The sequence below is a fragment of the Astatotilapia calliptera genome, chromosome 15 (genome assembly GCF_964374335.1).
Source record: "Astatotilapia calliptera chromosome 15, fAstCal68.1, whole genome shotgun sequence".
Lineage (NCBI taxonomy): Eukaryota > Metazoa > Chordata > Actinopteri > Cichliformes > Cichlidae > Astatotilapia > Astatotilapia calliptera.
In genome coordinates this window covers 29103332-29127282 of record NC_137436.1, presented here as the reverse complement: position 1 = coordinate 29127282, position 23951 = coordinate 29103332, and the positions used below count along the sequence as shown (strand labels likewise).

The window sequence follows — 23951 nt, the reverse complement described above, 5'->3', positions numbered from 1 at the left end:
AAAATAGCTAAAAGTAAAAACAAACTAAAAACTACTTCCAAAAGCATTCAGCTTTGATATTTATGAGTTTTTTGGGTTCGTTGAGAACATGGTTGTTGTTCAATAATAAAATTATTCCTCAAAAATATAACTTGCCTAATAATTCTGCACTTCCTGTATGTCACTTGAACAACAGTAAACATGTACACACACATAAAAAACCCAGTGCTTTCAGAAGTGTCTTATACAGTCAAAGTCATCTCTGCCTGTTAAAAAACAAACTGGCTCAGTTTGACATATTTTATAAAACTGCATTTAAACATTTATAAATCCATGTTAAAATTGATTTTTTTCCTTTGCTGAAGTGACACAATTTGACCAAAGGTTAAGTGAACTTGTGATCGTTTTTTTTTTAGCTCCTAAACGTGACCAGCATATTGGTTATGGGTGAAACTAACCACCTTTAAAGGTCATTTTTGTAACCATCATCTGCAAATTCTGACAAAAATGTTTACCACCAACGGACGTGTGCGGCTGTTCTTTTAACTTTACATGTTTCTTTTTAATTCTTCTCCCAGTTCATTGAGGGGCTTTGACTTTTCCTAGCCCATTCTAAATAATATGTCTTAACAACTTGCTTTGACTCACCTCACAAACTGCAAAATCTTGTGGTAAAATTGGCTTTTACACTGAAATATGGCCCAGCTCTAGTTCAACTTCAGATGATTGACTATTGTGTTGATAGAATACACAGATGTTTCGAACATTAAGTCAGAGCAGCTTATTTCTTCAAATTCTATTGAGTAAAAATAAATTTCTTTAAAATCTCTTTAGCAAATTTTAAAACCTTATTAAAATACATACATTTAGAATCAGTAGCTTTAAAGATAAAGCTGTTCTATAAAGGAAAACTCCACATTACATCTTGCAATGTAAGGTAAATAACATTTATGTGGCTAAAGAGGAAACACAGAAAATGAATCCAAGAATGTAAGTTTCTCAAAGCAAGAAACCAGCGTTAAAAACACTATGTGCATTTAATTCTAGACTGGAAGAGAAAGTGGCTGCTGAGTCTCTGCATGGTGTCCCATACCACCCGCATCCCTTTATTTTTGATGTAAGACATTTTTGCTTTAATAAACATTTTTATTTATTTATTTTTACCACAATCCAACTTTTGGTGATCTGTTAAATTAAAGCCCTAAAAACTAAAAGGTACCTATAAGTCAAAGCGAGGTTCCAGAATCCAGCAACTGATCTATAACTTTTTTTTTTTTTTGCTATTTTGCTCAGGAATCTGCTACATTAACCACGATAAGAGACATACATAATTAGCTCTTAAAGTCATACATTAAAGGTAAAAACAACAAAATAGTAAATGCCATTTTGTAACATGTCAATGTAAATAAGCCAAGACAAGTCCTTTTCAAAACTGCTAGTAGAGCAGAGCGATATGGCCAAAAATATTTATCACGATATAGATTTGAAAATTTGCGATAACGATATAACTGACAATATAATTGATGCGAGACAAAATACAACTCCACAACGTTACTAGCGCAAAAAAAAGCCCATCCATTTATTTTCACTTAAACAAGCAGCTGTTTTTTATGTGCATTAAACCTATATAAAAATTTAACAGTGCAAATGCAAATTCTTTGCTGAAAGTTTAACCAAAAAACATTTCCAGTAGAAATGGGCTGACATATCCTGAGCATAACCATGTATAATATCCACTGAAGTTAAAAACAGGTGCTTTGCAACATTAAACTGCAGTGTGCCAAATAAAAAAGTCAAATACATATTTTTCGGACCATAAAGTGCACAGGATTATAAGACACATTAAGCGGAACAAAGCAGTCAGATAAATCAAACTTAATTCAACTCATTCTTCTTGCTTCCTCCACTTCTGTACCATTGATTCCTGACTGAAGTTTGGTCCGTTTACAGCATCCTGCCATGCGATTGCATTTGTCTCTAACTATCAGGAACCTTCACGTTAACTTTTATCGAGTGGAAAAGTGAGCGTTCATCCTCCAGCGTCACTGTTTATGTTATGCTAACATAGCTGTGTCGCTAGCGATCACGTAGCACATCATTATATACCAGCTAGCCCAACTTCAGTAACCTTACAAATGTCACTGCTGTTTAGTTTCCTGTCTTCATTTATGTTGGAAATGATAGCAGAGCTGTACGTTTGAATTTTTTCAGAAATCTCTCAGTCAGAACATGCTATATCATGCTTAGGTAACTAGCAAAACTAGCGAGCTAACTTCTGCTAACTTCCTGCTAACTTCTAACTCTGTTAAATGTAATAAATTCTGTTTTCATGGATGCCTGGATGTTAAACTTCATAGTTACGTCTGGTAAAGCAGCAATGCTGATCGTTTTATTAAAGATGAAAGAATTTAGAAAGTTTTTAACTCTCAGTGACGCTGCAGTGTTCGTTTGACGGAGTTTAGGACCCAGATTACTCCCAGATTTACGAGCACCTTAGTCCGACAAATACGGCAATAACGACTGCCCGCTTGCATGTTCTACAAAAAAAAAAGTGCTTAGGTGTGTATTTGACGGACAAACACCAAACCAGTTCCACACCACTGAAGTTGCACCATTTTTACAAACCAATTCTGATTCATCCGTTTCACTCAACGATCCGCTTTCTCCCTTCTTATTCTCCGTTTCCGCCATGCTTTTTCAGCCATGTGTATGAAAACAAAAGCACTGCGCCTTTTACCCATATTCTATCGCGATATTTTATTTTCTTATCGTTGCCTAACATTGTACCGGTATTACCGTGAACGGTATACAGGGAGTGCAGAATTATTAGGCAAATGAGTATTTTGTCCACATCATCCTCTTCATGCATGTTGTCTTACTCCAAGCTGTATAGGCTCGAAAGCCAATTAAGCATATTAGGTGATGTGCATCTCTGTAATGAGAAGGGGTGTGGTCTAATGACATCAACACCCTATATCAGGTGTGCATAATTATTAAGTAACGTCCTTTCCTTTGGCAAAATGGGTCAAAAGAAGGACTTGACAGGCTCAGAAAAGTCAAAAATAGTGAGATATCTTGCAGAGGGATGCAGCAGTCTCAAAATTGCAAAGCTTCTGAAGCGTGATCATCGAACAATCAAGCGTTTCATTCAAAATAGTCAACAGGGTCGCAAGAAGCGTGTGGAAAAACCAAGGCGCAAAATAACTGCCCATGAACTGAGAAAAGTCAAGCGTGCAGCTGCCAAGATGCCACTTGCCACCAGTTTGGCCATATTTCAGAGCTGCAACATCACTGGAGTGCCCAAAAGCACAAGGTGTGCAATACTCAGAGACATGGCCAAGGTAAGAAAGGCTGAAAGACGACCACCACTGAACAAGACACACAAGCTGAAACGTCAAGACTGGGCCAAGAAATATCTCAAGACTGATTTTTCTAAGGTTTTATGGACTGATGAAATGAGAGTGAGTCTTGATGGGCCAGATGGATGGGCCCGTGGCTGGATTGGTAAAGGGCAGAGAGCTCCAGTCCGACTCAGACGCCAGCAAGGTGGAGGTGGAGTACTGGTTTGGGCTGGTATCATCAAAGATGAGCTTGTGAGGCCTTTTCGGGTTGAGGATGGAGTCAAGCTCAACTCCCAGTCCTACTGCCAGTTTCTGGAAGACACCTTCTTCAAGCAGTGGTACAGGAAGAAGTCTGCATCCTTCAAGAAAAACATGATTTTCATACAGGACAATGCTCCATCACACGCGTCCAAGTACTCCACAGCGTGCCTGGCAAGAAAGGGTATAAAAGAAGAAAAACTAATGACATGGCCTCCTTTTTCACCTGATCTGAACCACATTGAGAACCTGTGGTCCATCATCAAATTTACAAGGAGGGAAAACAGTACACCTCTCTGAACAGTGTCTGGGAGGCTGTGGTTGCTGCTGCACGCAATGTTGATGGTGAACAGATCAAAACACTGACAGAATCCATGGATGGCAGGCTTTTGAGTGTCCTTGCAAAGAAAGGTGGCTATATTGGTCGCTGATTTGTTTTTGTTTTGTTTTTGAATGTCAGAAATGTATATTTGTGAATGTGGAGATGTTATATTGGTTTCACTGGTAAAAATAAATAATTGAAATGGGTATATATTTGTTTTTTGTTGAGTTGCCTAATAATTATGCACAGTAATAGTCACCTGCACACACAGATATCCCCCTAAAATAGCTAAAAGTAAAAACAAACTAAAAACTACTTCCAAAAACATTCAGCTTTGATATTAATGAGTTTTTTGGGTTCATTGAAAACATGGTTGTTGTTCAATAATAAAATTATTCCTCAAAAATACAACTTGCCTAATAATTCTGCACTCCCTGTAATATGGCCCAGCCCTAACTGCTATAGTACTTTTTTAACGCAAAAAATGTAAAGGTCATTAGCCATAACTATAATCTTCATTCTAAAAAATTAACAAATGTTAAAATATGTCAAAATATGAAGATACAGACTTCAAGTATGCCTGACATGCAAGACTTTAGCAACAATCTGCGAATTAGTAATCTATTTATCATAATTATTAGATTTATTTAATCAGAAATGATACCTCAGCCCATCTCAAAAGATAATTAACACTTCATTATGAGGACTTTCATCAGGTGTAAGACTCATATTATCAATCGATCAACCACTTTGTCTCCATCTTTGTTTGCCAGCACAGTGAAATTTGATTTACTCTAATGATGCAAGCAGATCTGATTCCACCCACTCGATCTATTTCATTTCCAGGTGACTCTGCCGTTGAATGTTCAGAGCATCAAAGAGATCCTGTGTTTGCCAGTGGAGAATCAACCATTTCAGTCTCATTCCTTCACCCATAACAAAGTAGCTATTGTGGAGTTAAGCTGTGTAAGCTATTAATGCTAAAACAAGTAAAGCACATTTCTAACCATTGGTTATATTCCATCCTGAAACATACATGTGACCTTTAAACATAAATTCCATAAACATTTTCATAAATGAGAGAACTCAAGTATGTGCAGAAACATAAAATAATAAACCAAATACACCCAAGTTGAGAAGATTGCTGATAGCAACATGCTTCTAGTCATAATTTTTGAAAAACGCATAGACAGTTTTTCACCCTCTGGGGCCTAATGGGAGATTCATGGTACCATGTTTATATCTCTTTGGGTAGGTATTTGGCTATGCTAAGGGAAGGAATACACAAGCATGACTAAGGTCATCACTGATAATGACTTAGAACTCACAGAGTTAGATATAAATGACTTCCCAATGCTTGGATGCAATTCCATTAGCATATAAGTAGCAATGGCAAGCAAGCAATTGCTAGCTAGCCAATTAACTGCCAGCAATAGCACTGTCTCACACGATGCTTAAATTAGACGTCTTCTCAGTCAACTGAGAGATGTCACTCTCGTTTATCTATAAGTATGAAGATACAATTGAGAAACAAAATTAGCTTAACACAAATGTACAAAAAATGCAGTCAAGGAGAAAAGGCTAGATGAAAAGTCTAAAAGTTGAAAATCTAGTCTACAGAGAAATCAAAAGCTGACTAATTGAAATCTCAAACTACATCTTTAACAAATGTTACAATTGGTTTTAGTACACAACTGCCCAAGAAACAATAATTTATCACCTTTGACTTATGAACTGGTACCTGGATTAAACAAGTAGTAGTAGTGTTACTTGTTGTTCTGCTAAGATAAAGCTCATTGCCTCTGAGCTATAATTTCATACTTATTACACATGTACAAGATTTTTTTTAAAATCTGATTCTCAGCATTACTCTTTAATGAATCCTGTTATTTCTTGCATTAGCAAAAAAGACACCCAACAATGAACACAATAAAAATGGTCCCTGATTTAACTATTATTATTTCTGTGCCCATTACCACAATATTGAAAAATAGAACTAAAAAAAACTTTAGGTGTTTTCACTTTAAATGATTGGTTTCTGCAAAAATTCACTACAATTAGATAAATTGGCTTTGTTTTAAAAGTAACAATGTTAGTTTAACTACTTTTATGAATCAAAGTGACATAACCGGTTCTGTGTAGTAAAAAGCTGAAGAAAACATAGAAAGTAAGGTGATCCAGTACCTTTTGCTTTTGATATATATTTACAGTATAGAAGCCACACGTGTAAGAGTACGAAGGACAACAGTAAAGATACTTTGAGCTTGAGGCCACACTGGCACATGACTTACATGTGCTAAGGTTGTTGCAGTGTTAAATTGCAGTTGAGCATTTGAAATATGCTTAAATTAAACCTTTGAAATATTTGTAATAGTTTTACCTTTTTTTTCTCCACCAAAAAAGGTATATCTTAAGTTTTGGGTTGACAGTGGCGAAGAGCTGGTAGCAAAAATGCTGGTAAGTCAGTAAGATGTGCATTGTTTGCTAATAACATTGACAAACAATGTGTCTGTAATAATGGGGGGGGAAGCTGAAAGAGTGGGTTTATCACATGCACACTGCCAATGTAAAACAACACCATTCAAGTGACCACATGGGAAGAACACCACATAGGAAAGATGTTTTCCAAGTAAGAAGTTGGGAGCTGAGGGTTACATGGATATCCGGTGTGGGTGCAAAACCAAGCTGTGATACTTGGGAACAAATGTATGCAGTCCATAATGTGACAGAAAATGTCGAGAGTGATTGGTAGAGCACATAGGACAGGGAACAAGTCCAACTGTCCAAAATACAAGCGGTAAAAAGAAGTCATGTAGCTTCACATTTGTCTCACACTTCAATGTGGACTTCTTTGGCTGGTGGTGTTTCTTTTAATGAGCCAGAGATGGCATAGAACCTGCAGAGATGTGAACATATGATAGAATAGTCAGACCAAAAAAGCTCACCAATATACAAGCAAAAAATAAAAATTGGGAAGCAAACCTTTAAGTATAAAACTTTTAAACTATCTAAGGTCATTGTTTACCAGTAGGGTTGGCTTCGGTTTGGTTAATGTCCACTTTTCTGTCAATTTGAAACACCCAAATGCAAAAGGTTTCAACAATAAAAACTATAATCAAAAGATTTGGGATATTATCTGAAAGTTTAACTAGCTTCTTTTAGCTGCCCCCAAATACATAAGGGGGGCAGCTAAACAGGTAGTTCCACATATATGATCTGATTTTTTACACCAGATGCCCTTCCTGACGCAATCCCTAAAGGCTTGCGTCTCTACTTTATGAAATGTACCTATTTAGCATGTGGCTAAAATAAAACTCATTCCTAACCTTATAGAGGTTGCTCCAAAACCTAAGGCCCCAATCACACAAACCTAGAGGTCAGTGGGCAACCAGACCACCTAGAAACCACAGGTCACAAGAGAAAAATGAGTATTCCCTGACCAACTGTAAGTTGTTGCTAAAGGTTGCTTTTCTGTGTAGTGCTGTGAAATAGATTGCTATGACCTAGTCACTCAGGCCTAGAAACCAGTCACTGGCCCTCTAATAAGCACTGATTACTAGGGAAAAATCTAATGTTCCAGATGTGGCCAGCTGGCAGGTGACTGGGGGCGGTTCCATACTGTCACTACGTGAAACTGGTCAAAAACAGAATACATTGCAAAAATCTCCCTGTGATTGTTTTGATCACTAGTAGTAGGTTGCTGAGGTTGCCCATAGTTGCTTGTACCCTTACCGCTGTAACCAACAAATTTCATAAGGTCCAACATTGACTTTCATGGTAAATGGTCTTCATGGTCTTTTGTTTCCAGTTTTCATCACATATTTCCAAGTTTCTTGCTGCTGCTTGCTGATTAGTTACTAAGTTTTACAGACAGGCTGGCATGGCATGGCAGACAGGCTGGTATGTGCCATGCAAACTATCATTGACAGCAATCCGCTAGTCACCAAAGCAATTGCAAGGAGATTTCAGGTGCACCATACTCTTTGATTTGGGATCTGGGATTTCTCCCAGTCAATGAATACACATTCTCTCCCAGTGACCGGAGGTTGCCAGAGGGTTGCTGACTAATCTCAAGGCCTCAGCATTAATCCTATATTTTGTGCTAAACACTTTTCTGGAAATAGTTTTGAGCACAGATTATTTTCTTTGAATCCTGATTGCCAAGGCTTTGTTCGACTCCAAAAGAGGTTTTTGAAAGGGTGAAATCCTATAACCATGATCTGTTCTGGGCTAAAGATTGTTTTCTAGCAGAAAGCATCAAGGAAAAATTTTCCCACTGCTAAAACATTTCAGAAAATGTCTTTATGTATGTATAAAGGCTAGTTTTACCTTGACTTTCTAAAATGCCTTTGTTTCTTCATAACCTTAAAACAGGAGGCTGAGATTTTCAGGTCCACAAGCTGGTAGATAATGGGATTGTACATTGCGGAGGATTTGGCCAGCAACGTAGGAACAACAGACACAGGGATGGGCACTGAGTCTGGCTCACCAAATGCTGACACCACTGACACCACTGCATAAGGGATCCAGGCTATCAAGAAGCCTGTGCAGATCACCATTGCCACCTGGACACAAAATTATATTCTGATCATAAATTTGGACTGAGTAGCACTCAAAAATCTTTGCTCTTTGTTCCACTTCCATGATCACTAATGTTGGACCTACCTTTGTGAGTTTCATCTCAAGGGTGTGGCTGTTTTTGATGCGTGCATCATAATGTGAAATTTCTTTAGCAGATGACTTGACCTTGAAGATGATCATAACATAAGAGAAGACAATCATCCCTGCAGGGAGTATAAGACAGAAGAACAAAATAGCCATGACGAAGCTCTGGCCAGACACTGAGGCTTGAGCCAACCACCAGTCCAGGGTACAAGAGGTCCCAAAGGGCTCCGGAGCATAATTTCCCCAGCCCACCAGGGGCATTGTGGCCCAGAAGGCTGCATACACCCATACAAAGGCCAGGCACAGGAACGCGTGGTGGCGTTTTAGCCATGCACCTAGGATTGGAGAAAGAAACCCCAAGACTAATGTTGGTTAAATGGTACATTTTGACTGCCAGACTAATTTTCTATGCCACAAGTGAAAAGGATTCAGAGCATTAGATGTAGTAAGAGACTTACAAAAATTCCTAGAAAAATACTGAGTATTAAAAAAAATAATCATCTGTAGTCAATGACTCTTCACATCAAAAGGTATGTTGTTGACATCAGTAAACAAAAAAAAGTATTAAACTACTGTAGTGGAATATTTTAATTCTGGGATCTTACACATTTGTATTATTGTGTTTGACTATGAATGACTGAAAAGGAATTTAATTTAAAAGAATTACAATACAGTGTTATAACGGCTTAGCTGTGGTTATAGGCTAATAACAAATACTATACTCTGGAGGCTAAAAGCCCCATCCCTTCACAAAACAGTGCAGTGGAGTGCTGCACTGTTTTGGAATCAGATGATGGGGAGCCCCCCTTAATCTGATGTTTATGATGGGGGGTTCCCACACCATTATAGTAATGTACACTATAATGGTGTGGGAACTGAATGGAAATTAAAAAGTAACGGGAGCACTTACAGTAGATCATGAACCTAGATATTTGTGCAATACAGGCTTACAGATGTTTTGTTAGAGCATCATTTATGGCCTATAACTCATGTGAAGGTAAATCTAAACCTTGTCAAGAAATGGCCAGTGATTCAGGAATAACTCCTTTTATTAAATTGTGATCATTTAAATACGTAGTTATAGTCACAGGTTTGGATCTAGACTGCAGACCTATTCATATCTTTTTTACATGAAAATCAACAAATTCAGTGGTCCCTTGTTTATCACAGGAGTTACGTTCTAAAAAATAACCCGCGACAAGTGAAATCCGTGAAGTAGAGCCATTTTTTTACAATTATTATAGATGTTTTAAGGCTGTAAAATTCCTCACTACACACTTTATACACTTTTCTCAGACAGGCATGGAAATGTTCACACTTTTCACCCCAGGTGCCTTTGACGGTGAAAAACGTTTCGTTGACGTTGTGTTTGTTGGACATAAAACTTACAAACATACAGTACAGCACTTCAGAAACACACTGCTAGCGATCAAATATTTATGTAAATTTGACAAGCTGAACACATTCTGTACTGTACAGGAGACACAGCACGAGATTGATTGACAATGGTCTACAGCCAATCAGTACCCAGAACACTATGCGCTGTAAAACAAACAAACAAAAACAACATGCATAATTGCACAAAAAAAATCTGCGAAACAACGAGGCCGCGAAAGGTGAACAGTGTTATAGCGAGGGACCACTGTACATATTCCAGGTTTGCAACATCTGTACATGTTAAATGAAATTAGCATTGTAACTGTGACTGAAAGCATTTATTACAGTTATTTGCAGGGGGTCCATCATAAACACATTCAACAATAAACCTAATCAGAAACTTATATTACCTCAACCATCTAAAAATTTACATTTTAAGAGGCTAAAGCTCAGAGCTAGTCACAAGCCAGCAGCCTCAGTATGAGAAAAAGATCAATTCTAAAAAAAATTACAGAGATAAAACGGAGAAAAAAGGATGGATGTCTTGTTATGTGGTGAATTTATAAGCATACTGGTGAATTTATAAGCATACTGGAAAATTAAGTAAGTACCTGGTGGTTGCATCTGCTTTTGTTTGGTTAGGTAAAATCTGTCGAATAAGATTCAAGCAACAGCCACTCATTTTCTGTTCATTTTTTTTTTTTGTACGTCTTTTTGTATGTTTACAGGGGTGGCTGTAGCTCAGGCGGCAGAGCAGGTCACCCACTGCTCGGAAGCTTGGTGGTTCGATTCCTGGCTTACCCCTAGTCTGCATGCCAAATATCCTTGGGCAAGATACTAACCCCATGTTGCTCTCCCAGTCAGGGTATTTTTAATTCTGAGATACTGGCAAAATACTTTGGTTCCCTTTAAAGTATGTAAGTGTATATGAACATCTGATGTTTATGAAAATTTGCTGAGTTGTTAGTTACGCACCATATCGGAGATGGCAAATCTTGAGATACCGGTCCAGGCTGACCACAGTCATTGTGATGAGGCTCCCACATCCAAAGAAGAAGCCTGCCCAGCCATAGAATCGACATCCCTCCCAGCCAAACAGCCAGCGGTGGGATAAACTAGACACAATGAAAAAGGGCTTTCCTGTCACTGTGAGGAAAAAAAATAGGAGACAGAGTAGAAGGAGAAGTGAAAGGGAAATGGAACAGAAAAAGAGAGTGTGTGGGCAGAGAAAAAGGATGAAGACAAAGATCATAAAAGAAGGTAGTGTTGGAGTGGGATGGGACAAAGAGAAATATTTGGTTGAAAATGGTAAACAGACAACATGTAGCATATTGAAACATACATTCTATTTTTTCAGGGAGAAAACCTTGTGGAACATATCACAACAGAGCTAAATAGCTGCAGATCAGAAACATGACTGGATGTAGGAGAGCAAAAGATAGAAGAAACTGCTTGAAGCAATGTTGAATGCAAGTAGTATTGGTGCCCCTCAAGGATGTGTCCTCTCACCACTACTGTTCTCCCTCTACACTAACGACTGCACCTCCAAGAACTCGGCTGTCAAACTCCTAAAGTTTGCAGATGACACTACTGTCATTGGCCTCATTCAAGATGGTGATGAGTCTGCATACCGGCAAGAAGTTGAGCGGCTGGTACTCTGGTGCAGTCAGCACAATCTGGAGCTGAACACTCTTAAGACTGTAGAGATGACAGTGGACTTCAGGAGACATCCCTCAACTCTGCTCCCCCTGACCATATCAGACAGCCCTGTGTCAACTGTGAAGACCTTCAAGTTCCTGGGTACAACCATCTCCCAGGACCTGAAGTGGGAGACCAACATCAACTCCATCCTCAAAAAGACCCAGCAGAGGATGTACTTCCTGAGACAACTGGGGAAGTACAGTCTTCCACAGGAGCTTCTGATCCAGTTCTACACTGCGGTCATTGAGTCTGTCCTGTGCTCCTCCATCACAGTCTGGTATGGAGCAGCCACTAAACAGGACAGGAGCAGACTGCAGCGGACTGTAAGGGCAGCAGAAAGGATCAGCGGCACCCCCCTGCCCTCCATCCAGGATCTGTACCTCTCAAGAACCAGGAAACGGGCAGGGAAAATCATCACAGACCCCTCACACCCTGCACACAGACTTTTTGATCTGCTGCCCTCTGGCAGACGGTACAGAAGCCTGCAGGACCACCCGACACAGGAACAGTTTCTTTCCCCTCGCCATCTCCCTTCTTAACAGTTGACCTGTCACACTGCTCCCACTGCCAGACTGCAACTGCAGCTTATGTACATTTTGTAGTATTCATTCCACCTCATTCATTTCTGTATTTTATGTATGTAAGTTAGATTTGTTATTTATAGTTGGTTTACACAGCTTTGTGTATGTATGTGTAATGTGTATATATAGACACGTGTGTGTGTGTGTGTGTATGTGTGTGTGTGTGTGTGTGTGTGTGTGTGTGTGTGTGTGTGTGTGTGTGATTTACATTGCTGTGCTTGAGAGCCACCATCTACCGGAACCAAATTCCCTGTATGTGTCTGCACATATACTTGGCCAATAAACACGATTCTGATTCTGATTCTGAAGTAATGCATTTAACATTGCTGTGTTTGTTGGTGTTGAACTGTAGCTAAAGGTTGGCAAACCCTTTATGTTCGACACTCTATTCCTTCTGCAATGCTTAAATGCTCAAAAGTTAAATGACTCAATTCCTAAACCTAAAATTCAATATGTTATTCTTTATTTACATAATTTAATAATTGTAACTGTCTTTGTAATCTTTTTTTAACAGAGCCTTACCATTAAGATACAGTCACGGTCAGTGTTAGGGAGTAACGGCATAAATGTACCGGCGTTACGTATTTAAAATACAAAACATGAGTAACTGTATTCCGTTACCATTTAAAAAGGTGGTATTCAGAATACAGTACTTTGTTGAAATAAATGGATTACATGGCAGTTTTTCCTGTTTCATATGTTAGGCGTGGAATTTTTGGTAATTCCACACTGGTGGAAACCCAAAGAAAGCATGCATTAAGAGGCTGTGTCTCAATCTTGCGGTCCATGTCACCTCTACTTTCAGCCCGCATAATGATGTGACAAAATATTTTTTAAAATTATTGTTCAAATAATTATTAAATTTTTTTAATTTAATAGGCAGGGTGTGACAGGCATAGCCCTGTGCATAGCCCAGTTGTAAGTAAGCTATTAAGTCTCGACTGCACTGTGTTCGAGTTCTCCCCGAAACAATAAGTTCTGTTGGAGCGGCCTTTCAATGCCTCTCTCTGTCTCTCACTAGCAAAGTTAACCCAGACAACAAAGTAATGCTAGTTTATGAGCTTGGTTATGAGCACGACACGGAACCCGACATATTAGCCAGACTTCCCTTTACTACGGTTCAGAGCCATTTATAAAAGCGCGGAATAGTTTTCTATACGAGATCGCTATAAAAAGTGCAGCCTTACTCAATCTCCACCCTACTGTTACTCATTTTATATTAAGATTTGAGAGTGTGAGAGTGAATGAATAGTGGAGTTGTAAAGTGCTTTGAGTGTCTAGAAAAGCACTATATAAATGCAATCCATTATTATTATTATGTATTTTATAAAAAGCTTGATAATATATTATGTATTCAGAATACGTTACTGTCATTGAGTAACGTAATACATTTTGCGGCATGTATTCTGTAATCTGTAGTGGAATACATTTTGAAAGTAACCTTCCTAACACTGGTCATGGTAAAAAAAAAGAAAGTACACCGTCTGTTAGTTCTAAGCTTTTATGTATCAGGGCATAATAAAAAATATCTAGTCCTTACCGGGTCTTACAATTAAGTCAATACAACCAGAAATGAGCAACAGCACATGACACCATGGAATTATTTATTTGACAAAAACTAAGCCAGAAGCAGTGTGTGAAAAACTAAGTACACCCCATGGTTAATTGGGCAGTGCAACTTTAGCATCAATGACTTGAAGTAATAGATTCCTGTATGACTTTTAGCTAACTCTTTTTTACAACGTTGCTACATTGAGGCTTCTATTTAAGGTCCAAGTTGGATTGAGATATGGACTTTGACTGGGCCACTGCACCACGCTGATTCATTTGTTTTTCAGTAATTCTGTTGCAGATTGCTGCTCTGGTTGGGATCACTGTCCTGTTGCATGGTCCAATTTGGCCAAAGCACTAGCTGTTGTATAGATAGTCTCACATTTGACTTAAGAATATTTTGGTAAAAAGAGGTCAAATGCAACTTTACAAATCTAACTTTACAAATCTAACTTTACAAATCTAAGTCATGCAGCCATGCTGTCCTTGTTAGAGAGAACAGCATGGCTGCATGAAAACAAGCCATATTTGTTCAGTATTATTCTAATAGCATGTTAAATGTTAAGCACTAACTGAGGCTGACAGACATGGATCTTGTTTTTGTTTTGTGTGTGTGTTTTAATTGTGTCAACAGTCTGCCCTTGTAGTGAATTTCCTGGGATTTCCACTTCTGGAAACACTGGCAATCATCTGTGAATAATCTTTTCAGCTCTATAAAGATGGACTTCAAATAGTTTGGAGCTGGCCTTATAATCCTTCAGAGATTGATGGCTTTTTCTATTGGCTTCTTTAGGAACACCGCTCGTGTCGTTCTTCGTGTCTTCCACATCTAAAAACCCTAGACCAACAAACTGCCAAACTGTCTGCTTTGCTTTTACAGAGGTGCTCACAGTCACTGATGTAATGATCTAATCAAGTGCATTTGATTAGCAGCATCTGGCTTCTACTTACTCTCTTAATTCTTATGGAAGCAGTAAGGGGGGACTTTCACTCACTGTTTCTGTATTTTGGTTCAATTTCTGTCAAATAAATAACGACGTGCTGTTGTTGTGTCAGCACATTGACACAACAGGATGTGTTGCTATGGCCCAGTACATATCATGTATTGTTGTTCATCTGAGGTTGTATTTACCTAATTTTGAGACCTGCTAAAAGTTGATGATTTTCTCATTATGTCCTAATGCATAAAGCCTCATACTTTCTTTATGCTGTGACTGTGAGTTTTTCTCTTTACGGCTAGCACAAACCTAAGCAATATTTGCATTAATATTGCTTAGATACAGTCATTATAAAGTTCCCAGAAGGATAATTGAATTTTTCCACATATGCTAACCTCACATCCTAATATGGGTTTTAATTATAATACAGCAATCTAACATACTACTAAAAAAAGAAAGCCATTATATTTTTTTCATCATATACCCAGCAAGGGAAAATAATTTTGATTGCAGCCTTAACAACAGTTATGAGTGCTGCATGTTTAAGCAACAGGAGATAAAAGTTAAACGTGACTTTTCCCTCCATGTCCTGTATCACACATGAGACAGTTCTTGTAACAACTCACTTTAGTTTCTCATTACTGAACAGCAATAAGGAAAATATGATAATACTGACTTTAGCATTAGGAGTAATTCTTGTAATGAATCTTCCGTAAAATGCAGACAGTTTATGTGAAGGTTATGGTGGACAGATAATTGTCTTGGGATTTGAGATCAAAATATCCTTCACACACCACAAGGGCTACAGAGCTCAACACAAAGATCCACTGTATCGCTCACACCACACTGACTTCCTGACTGTTGTGTCAGATTTGGGCCCTCTTCCTAGATAGCTGGATGGGCAAAAAGCCACAGCGTTCCAAGAATCTCTAGTCGGGATTCCAGACATGATAACCCAAATATTCTCTTGGAATCACTGAAAACCAGCAGGGGTTATACACACACTTCCACACCCCTGTTCACTTGCTTCTAGCCTTAACAAGACTTACATATATTTCTCAGTCATGACATGATTTCTACCCCCATAAACAAATAACATTTTTGTTTGCTCTTTGGTTTGTGTAATGTTGACCATTGCTGTCCTAGGTCACAAGGAAAGGATTAATATGCAAATTGTTATTCTATTCAGAGATATAGCAGCAAGGCTGTGGCATGGTAAGACAGCATAAGGACAATAACAAAAGTTATCTCTCAAAGCTTTACATTCTAAAATTCTGCTGAAATGAAACAATCGGTTGATTAAGGGCCAGATTTATTAAGACCTCAGTCAAATAAGCCTAGAAGCTGGTTAACAACCTCCAGTCAACCTCTAGCATCTAATGGGGGATTTTCATTCTGGTGGTGTGAGTGGTGGTGAGTGGTATTTGGAGGCTGCTGGCTGTCATTAGGTGAAAATCTGTGATTGGTTAAGTCTTTAGCAGACTGCCACATTCAGTTTGCATGGAAGACACTGACTCCCCCGTAGCAAGTCAGTGTCTTCACTCACCATTTACTCTCCAAGCTGTATGAAACTTGGAAAAAATGTGATGCAAACTGGAAATCGCAAACTTTACAGAGCTCTCCCATACTCAGCCATCCGGGATAACCAATTCAAGATTCATGTTTTGTATGCAATCCATAGGATTCTTGTCCTCCCTCCAGCACTCCACATTAAGGTCAGCTCATTTAAAAGTTGCTCTCTTACATCAGAGCAGAGTGAAGACCAAAATTATTTCAGGCCAGGCTCTCAACAGTCAGGGTGAAGACAGGGATAAAACTCTGACGTTGCACTTGGACTTCGGAGCAGACATCCCAAAACCCCTGTGCACTGGTTCTGATCACACTCCTCGTGGCAACTACCAGATAACATGATTTTTCCTTTATTAAATTAATGGGAGGTCTAAGTGTTGCTCATGAATATACTGAATATCTTTTAATTGTAATTCATTACGGCAACCAGTTTTTGATGCTACTATCCATCCTAGATTACAAGCACGTCTAAATGACCTCATAATCTTTATTTCTTGCACTGCAAAAAAAATAATTTCAATAATGGAGATTATTCATAATGTTAATGTATGTGTCCTCTAATCTAGAGAAACTGGTCCTGGACTCTTCTTCCGTTATGAATATGACTAAATGTAAAGCTTTCTGTTTTATATTTATACTGACCATTGTGTTATCTTTCAAATGCCAAAAGCATAACTGTACTAGCTTTTGTTTATGGTGTATTGTTTTTACAATGATCAGGGAGACCACAGCATGTCCTTGTAAGGCCCAGTGAAAAAGGCTTAGTGAGAAAGCCAGTAAACCAAAGAGGAATAGTCAAGATTACAACACAGAGGATGGAGCATTATGGAAGGTATAAATATGTAACGATGTTTAAATGAATGTATATGATGGTGATGGAGGTGATGTAATAAAATTATATCACCTCCATCACCACAAATGGTGTCTGATAATGAATTATTTTCACTCATTTTCCAAATTTTAATAATTATGCATGTATTGATCCATAGTTGTGTAAGCTGACAGGAAAGTAATTAAAAGCCAACAGTCAAATCAAAAACAAAAAACACTCTGAGGGCACTGAGGTCTTCTGCTGATAGTATATTTAAATAGTATATATACTGACAGAAAGTTCCTTTTAAGATGAATTAAAAATGCACAAAGGAGCGGGGAATATATTGGGAGGTAATGGTTAATTAGTTTAGAACAAAAGGGCTTCTGCATTTTGGTTGTACATATACTGTATATACTAAAGTATATACTTAGCCACAGTGACTTTGCACAATAGTTATGAGTAGGGCTGTGCAATATGACCAAAATCTCATATCCCGATATAAGACATTTATCGTCCCGACAATGATATATGTCACAAAAATTTTACATTTTCTGTAACTTCTGTGAATCTCGGGCAACTCGGTTTGTGTGAAGTGTTTTCAGCTGGGCATCATGTACCTGGAGTCAAGTGTTTTGACTGATGCACAAAGCTATACATTTTTAGACAGTTGAAACGCCCGCCATTTTCTTTGTGAGTATGTATTACATGGCGTGCTGCGGGAAAAAGCCTGTTCTAATGTTTGAGTCTAAGGTTTATTTTTTTAGCACCTGACGGCTCTTTTTTGCTTCTGATCTGTAAACACTCTGCACACTCTTTCACGTGATTCAGTTTATTTTGAAAAATCTCAACAGGATCTTCAGCTTTATTGTGAAAGGTTTATGTGGAAAATAAACAAGCGGACAACGGAGCCATGCGATAGTTTTACCGTCGTTGTTGCTAATGATAGGGGATAAAAGCAGTCACTTGTCCGTCCGTAGTGTATATATTAAATATAAGAGAAAGAGAGAACTTTTAGAAATTAATACTACAGTGACCATAAAAATGATGAAAAATTCTTGTCGTTTATTTTGCGAAACCGCGAAACAAACGATAGCGTAATATGAAACAATAGACGTTTGCAGATCGTCATCCGATATATATGGTTATATCGAACAGCCCTAGTTGTGAGGTTTTAAGCTGAGTAGTTGCACTGTCATGATGTTTGGAAACTGGATGTGATCAGTGAGGGACCTTCCTGCTTATACAGTACTGTAGAGCAGGGCGATATGACCAAAAATATTTATCACGATATACATTTGAAAATTTGCGATAACGATATAACTGACGATATAATTGACACTAGACAAAATACTTTACAACTCCACAACTTTATTAGTGCAAAAAAAAAAATCAATGTATTTTCACTTAAACAAGCAGCTGTTTTTTATGTGCATTAAAGTTATATAAAAATTTAACAGTGCAAATGCAAATTCCTTGCTGACAGTTTAACCAAAAGGCATTTCTAGTGGAAATTGGCCGACATATCCTCAGCATAACCACATAACATATCCACAAAACTTAAAAAGAGGTTATACACACACAATACGGTAATATTATGTTGAAGCACAGTACGTATCACTCCGCGAGGCTCCTGCCTACGATAGCCGTAATGCTCCGACAATCCATCAAGCGGTGCGGGTTTGTAGCTTAGCAAAGTCGTACTAAAACATTTGACAGATTTTCGAGCACCGTGTACCACATAAAATCGTTTCAAGGTCAGTAAACACAACCAGAATTCATACAAAAGGCACACGGGATTATAAGGGGCACTGTCAATTTTCAGAAAAATCAAAGGATTGATTTTAAGTGCGCTGTATTTTCCAAAAAACACGGTAATAACGACGGCTCGCTAGCATGCTCTACCAAAAATAGTGTTTTGTTGTGTATCTGACGGACGAAAGCCAAATCAGTTGAATACCACTGAAGTTGCAGCATTCTTACAAACCAATTCTGGTTCATCTGTTTCATTCAACGATTCGCTTTCGCCCTTCTCATTCTCCGTCGTTCCATGCTTTTTCCGCCATGTGCGTATGAAAACAAAGGCACTGCGCATGCGCATTTTACCCATATTCTATCGCGATATTTCCTTTTCTTATCGTTGCCCAACATTATACCGGTATTACCGTGAACGGTATGATAGGCCCAGCCCTACAGTACTGATTTGTTAATGAAATAGTAGGCCCACCCTAAGGCACACCTTTCATATCATTTTTTTTTTACCATAATTTAGAAAATCAATATTATATTGAATTTAAAGGCCATTTTTCATAGACTTTTATAGAATTGTGTGTGTTCTTGCAACCAGAAGAGTCTCCCCCTAATGGCCATTAGACAGAATAGGTTTAAGACACTTAAGCATTGTTTTCACTAGCAGACTCAGAAGCTTTGTCAGTTTCTTATTTACATTCTTAGGTAGGGTGACCAACCATCCACTTTTCACGTTCTGTCCGGGGCATCCGGGGGGGATTTTCGAGATTAATGAAAATGTCCAGATTTTCCTACAGAGGACCCATATGTGTGACGTCATCTCCGAGCAGCTGCTTTGTGAGTGGCTGTTCTGTGCTCACAGACGGGACAGACAGTGTGCAGCAGCGCCTAGTGATGTTTAAAAGATGTCAAAGCACAACTGCAGCTTTTCAGATGAACTGCAAAAAACATTTCCCTTGTACCATCCCGGTACTGGTAATTTCTCTTATAGAGATGAGGCCTTATTTCTGTACCATTATTTAATTCCAGAAGTTTTTAAGTTTTTTTTTTTTTGCCCTTGTTGACTTGTAACAGCCTATATCACATTTTTTTATTTCACCATTCATTAACTGCACAGAGACGGCATAGCTTAAATATGTTAAAATTTTCTTTAGGCAAACAGTATTATTAAAGTTCTTCATGACTGGGCCAAGTGTCCTCTTTTTTGGAAATCAAAATATGGTCACCCTATCTTAGGTAACAGTACAAAAATCACTTGATAACTATCAGGAAAAAATAAATACTGATGAACAAATTAGATTAAATTTATGCTTAACACTGAAATTTGCACAGTGTAAATTTAAACATTATAATGTCTCATGAGCTTACAGCTGAGATAGAGGTGGGTTGCAAAGTGGCTTGCAGCTGTGCAGGAATTGTAGGCAAGCTAAAGTAGCTGATTTAAGATGCACTATATGTAGCAGTCAACAAAATGTGTAGCAGGCGATTAGTTAAGCTATCAGCTGATGATGATGACCTGCTGTGACTACATCCAAGCCTGACTTTCTGGCCTGACTAAACTAACACTATCGATCTTGAGTCTAAAACTCTATCTCTACACTTACACATATTAATAACCATTTTTTCAGTGATTCAAGTAAAATTGCCTCGATAGGGGAGTGTTTTACAAACAAAAATGTAGATCTTGTCTAGTGAAAATGTATTCTGTGCCTTTTCTGAGACAATTTTCATCAATTACATTAAAAAGACACCCTCAGACCAACAAACATCGTGAACTCACTACTGAATAAAAGGGGCTTTTTATAAAAGGCACCTCACTGCAATCAACTGAATGATTCCACATGCAAAACGAAATAAAGTGAAGATGTGAAAGCATCTGAAGCAGCTCCTGAAATAAGAAAAGATATAGTTGCAGTTGTAGACCAAAAAACCAACAATTAACACATCTATCCATGTTATCTTAGCGATGATCTCAACTGTTCCATCTAAATATTAAATGTTGTTAATTTTCACTGATGCATCGTGGTACCAATATTTAGCATTCTTTCCCAGATCCAATACATATGTAGTAACATTACAGTGAGTTTATCAGAGCTGATTCAATGATAACAGCTGCTGGTGGCAGAAATAAAGCTGAACAAGTTATTTTTTTGGCCCCAGGTTTCCTTCTAATCACTTTTAAACTATGCAATTCTCACTCACCCAACCATCCTGCTATTAAAGTTTCCATTTTGCCATATTTCTTTGTTACAAAAATACTTAAGAATGTGGCTTGAGACTAAAATCATAATTTAAAATATTGACATGTACGTGACAAATAAAAGGATCTTGAATCTTGACATCTGACTCAAAATTGAAAGAATCACGAGAAGCACAGAAAAAGAGGACTGACATGAAGCAAAAGGTCCAGGAGTCACACCGTGGAAGAGCCGCTCAGGGCGTATGCACTCGTGTCGTATGAGGCAACCTTCACTGTTTGGGTCACGTCAAGGATGCCTGTCTTTTCTAAACTGTAAAACCATTGTTCAGTTAGGGTTAACTAAGTTGAATTAATGTCCAAACTCAGTTACACATATTTTGTCTTGTCATACTGCCCTAACACTTCCCTTGCATCTAAAAGATTGCTTATTTTCAGGTCTTTCTGGAATCAATCTGAAGTCACCCTCAAAATTAAATCTATAAATAATGCTTCATTTAGCATTTCACTGGTGCAAGAGACTCTCAAAGCAAACCGAAGCCCCTTTCTATTTACTGCATCAATGAATAGATGGTTTTGAATATACATATTGGAATTAGAATCAAAATCAGTTGAGAAGTTCCCAAAGACCCCCATTTTGTTCCCATTCATGTGTAACGGTTTAGGTACTTATTGGTTATCAACCACTGTGACTGAAATTTTAAAAAAAGCTCAATTGACAGTGGCAAAAATAAGACTTCATATTATAGATTGACTTTTTAATGGATATTCTTAACGGCAGAAGCATAAACAGTTTAAACCAGTTTAAAATAAAACTCAAAAAAAGAAATAAGGGGGTAAATAAAGTTGTTACGTGTGGCTGTGTGCAGACAGGAATAGGACCCAAGGTGCAGACTCCGGAGACAGTCGTGAACTCAAAATATAACATAACTGGGGGGGGGGGGGGAAATCAAACTAAACTTAAACCAGAGGACTGACAGAACACACAGCTAAATAAACGGTAGATCGCAACACAGACACAGAGAAACACAGGGCTTAAATACACAGAGGGAGCAATCAGGGAATGGGTAACAGGAGGGAAACACAGCTGGGGCAAATCAGGCCTAACGAGACAAGGGGAAGCGAAACCAGATACATTAACATCAGACATGGACTTTCAAAGTAAAACAGGAAACACATAACACAGACTGAACCAAAGACACAGACTCACATGCAGGCACTACAACAGAGGGAACAGAGACGTGGGACCAGGGCAGACACAGACACTGACTGGACACGGGGATATAGCGGACAGGGGAGACAGCAACTAAGGATTACACAGAGACAAACCATAAGACATAACTCTAACAAAGAAACCAAAGCATAGAAATGATAAATAATATATAAACTCAAAACCCTGGGTCAACGACCCAGGCATCCTAACAAAAGTAGATACTTCTGCCTACTCCTTTTCAAACAACTGAATGGAATGATATTATGGAATGTTGGTGAATGTATATGTTTGAAATAAAAATGAATTGAACTGAACATCCACCTGTACTGTTTTGGACACCACCTATCAACTCGCTGTTAGATTGTTAGATTAGCCAATATAGCTGCAATTAAGTATGTTCGAAAGTAGGGTTAGCGTGCACCTACAGCAATGAACAAATTTAAGTAGTGACCATACGGTGACAGGTCTTAACAGCTAAACTTTATAATGTCATAAAATCTGCCTGGTTCTTTTTTGTGGACCTATAGTTCAACTAATAAGCTAGTTAAGGCTGTTTTCATAAGTCTCTTCTCCACTCTTGAGCATGCCCTCCACTATACACACTTTCACACACACACACACACGATTAAACAACAACTTGAGATTAACTTCAGTCGCTGCAAAAAGAAAAAAACTGATCACCATAAACACACACTTACATCTTAGCTATCTACAAAGATGCAGTGAAACTATATACTATATAATATATGCATAATATTATCTCAATTAGCAAGATATCATAATAATCGATGCCTGAGGTGAGGGACACAACCCTGATCTGCAAAGCACATACTGTAAATTATCCTTGTAGTAGTTGCAGCAGTAAAAATAGTGGCCTTTAAATTGACCATAGTTTAATGTGGTGTATGATATTCCTTTCAAAAATTAATACCTACAAAAAATATACATATTTTTAAATTAATGTTTTAACCACCGTGGCATCAGCCATTGATTTCTGAACTTTTCAGAGTTAGTACTTTGAAAACTGTGTTAGCTTTTTGGATATAGATATTTGAACTAGACTGTGATGCTATTGGCTAATGCCAGCTAGCTTACTTCATAAAAGCTGCAGTACATAGACACACTTCTAAGTACTAAACTTATAGACTGAACTGAAAAACCTCCATAGCTCAGTGGTTAGAACACTGGTTTTCTAAACCAGGGGTTGTGAGATCAGTCCTCACTGGGGCTAAGTTGGGTGATAGAGGATGTCACCTACCAACTAGAAGGCCGGTGGTTTTTATTTGATCCCTGTCTGCTATAGTCTGCATGCCAAATATCCAAGATACTAGCGATGCATCCATTGGCGTGTGAATGTTAGAACAGAGTGCTTTGGCGAATGTGGCAAGATGTGTAAAGCGCCTTGAGTGCTCAGATAAAGTAGGGAAGCGCTATATAAGAACTACTCCATTTACCATTTACAAAGCAGCTTATTTGTCAGGTATCTCCACTGAAATCTTCTAAAGGCAACAACAGCACAAACACAGTTGAGAGGTCCAGTTAGTGGAGTTGAGGCCTTGCAGACAGCTATCAATTACATTTCTATAATGGAATAAAGCTTCATGTTGCCCTCTTAGTCAAAGAGAAGCTAGCCTCAACCAGTCAGTAAAATAACAGGTGAATTTGACTTCATTCTTTTAGTCCCCAGTGTTGTGGCTTT

At 38.2% G+C, this 23951-nt stretch overlaps 1 protein-coding gene across 4 annotated transcripts in view; it reads right to left on the bottom strand.

Moving 5' to 3' along the window:
- Positions 1 to 1411: 1411 nt before the first annotated feature.
- Positions 1412 to 23951, bottom strand: part of opn5 (opsin 5) — a 70366-nt gene continuing 47826 nt past the window's right edge. For 3 of the 4 annotated variants that reach the window (XM_026143295.2, XM_026143293.2, XM_026143296.2), the window contains 4 exons: positions 10918 to 11088; positions 8566 to 8900; positions 8230 to 8465; positions 1412 to 6796 (listed from right to left, as the gene is read on the bottom strand). In XM_026143295.2, the coding sequence (XP_025999080.1) occupies positions 6730 to 6796; positions 8230 to 8465; positions 8566 to 8900; positions 10918 to 11088 (809 nt within the window). In that variant the 3' untranslated portion in view covers positions 1412 to 6729. Of the gene's footprint in view, positions 6797 to 8225; positions 8466 to 8565; positions 8901 to 10917; positions 11089 to 23951 lie in introns of those variants that run through there. The other variant, XM_080289964.1, reaches the window with a different exon arrangement.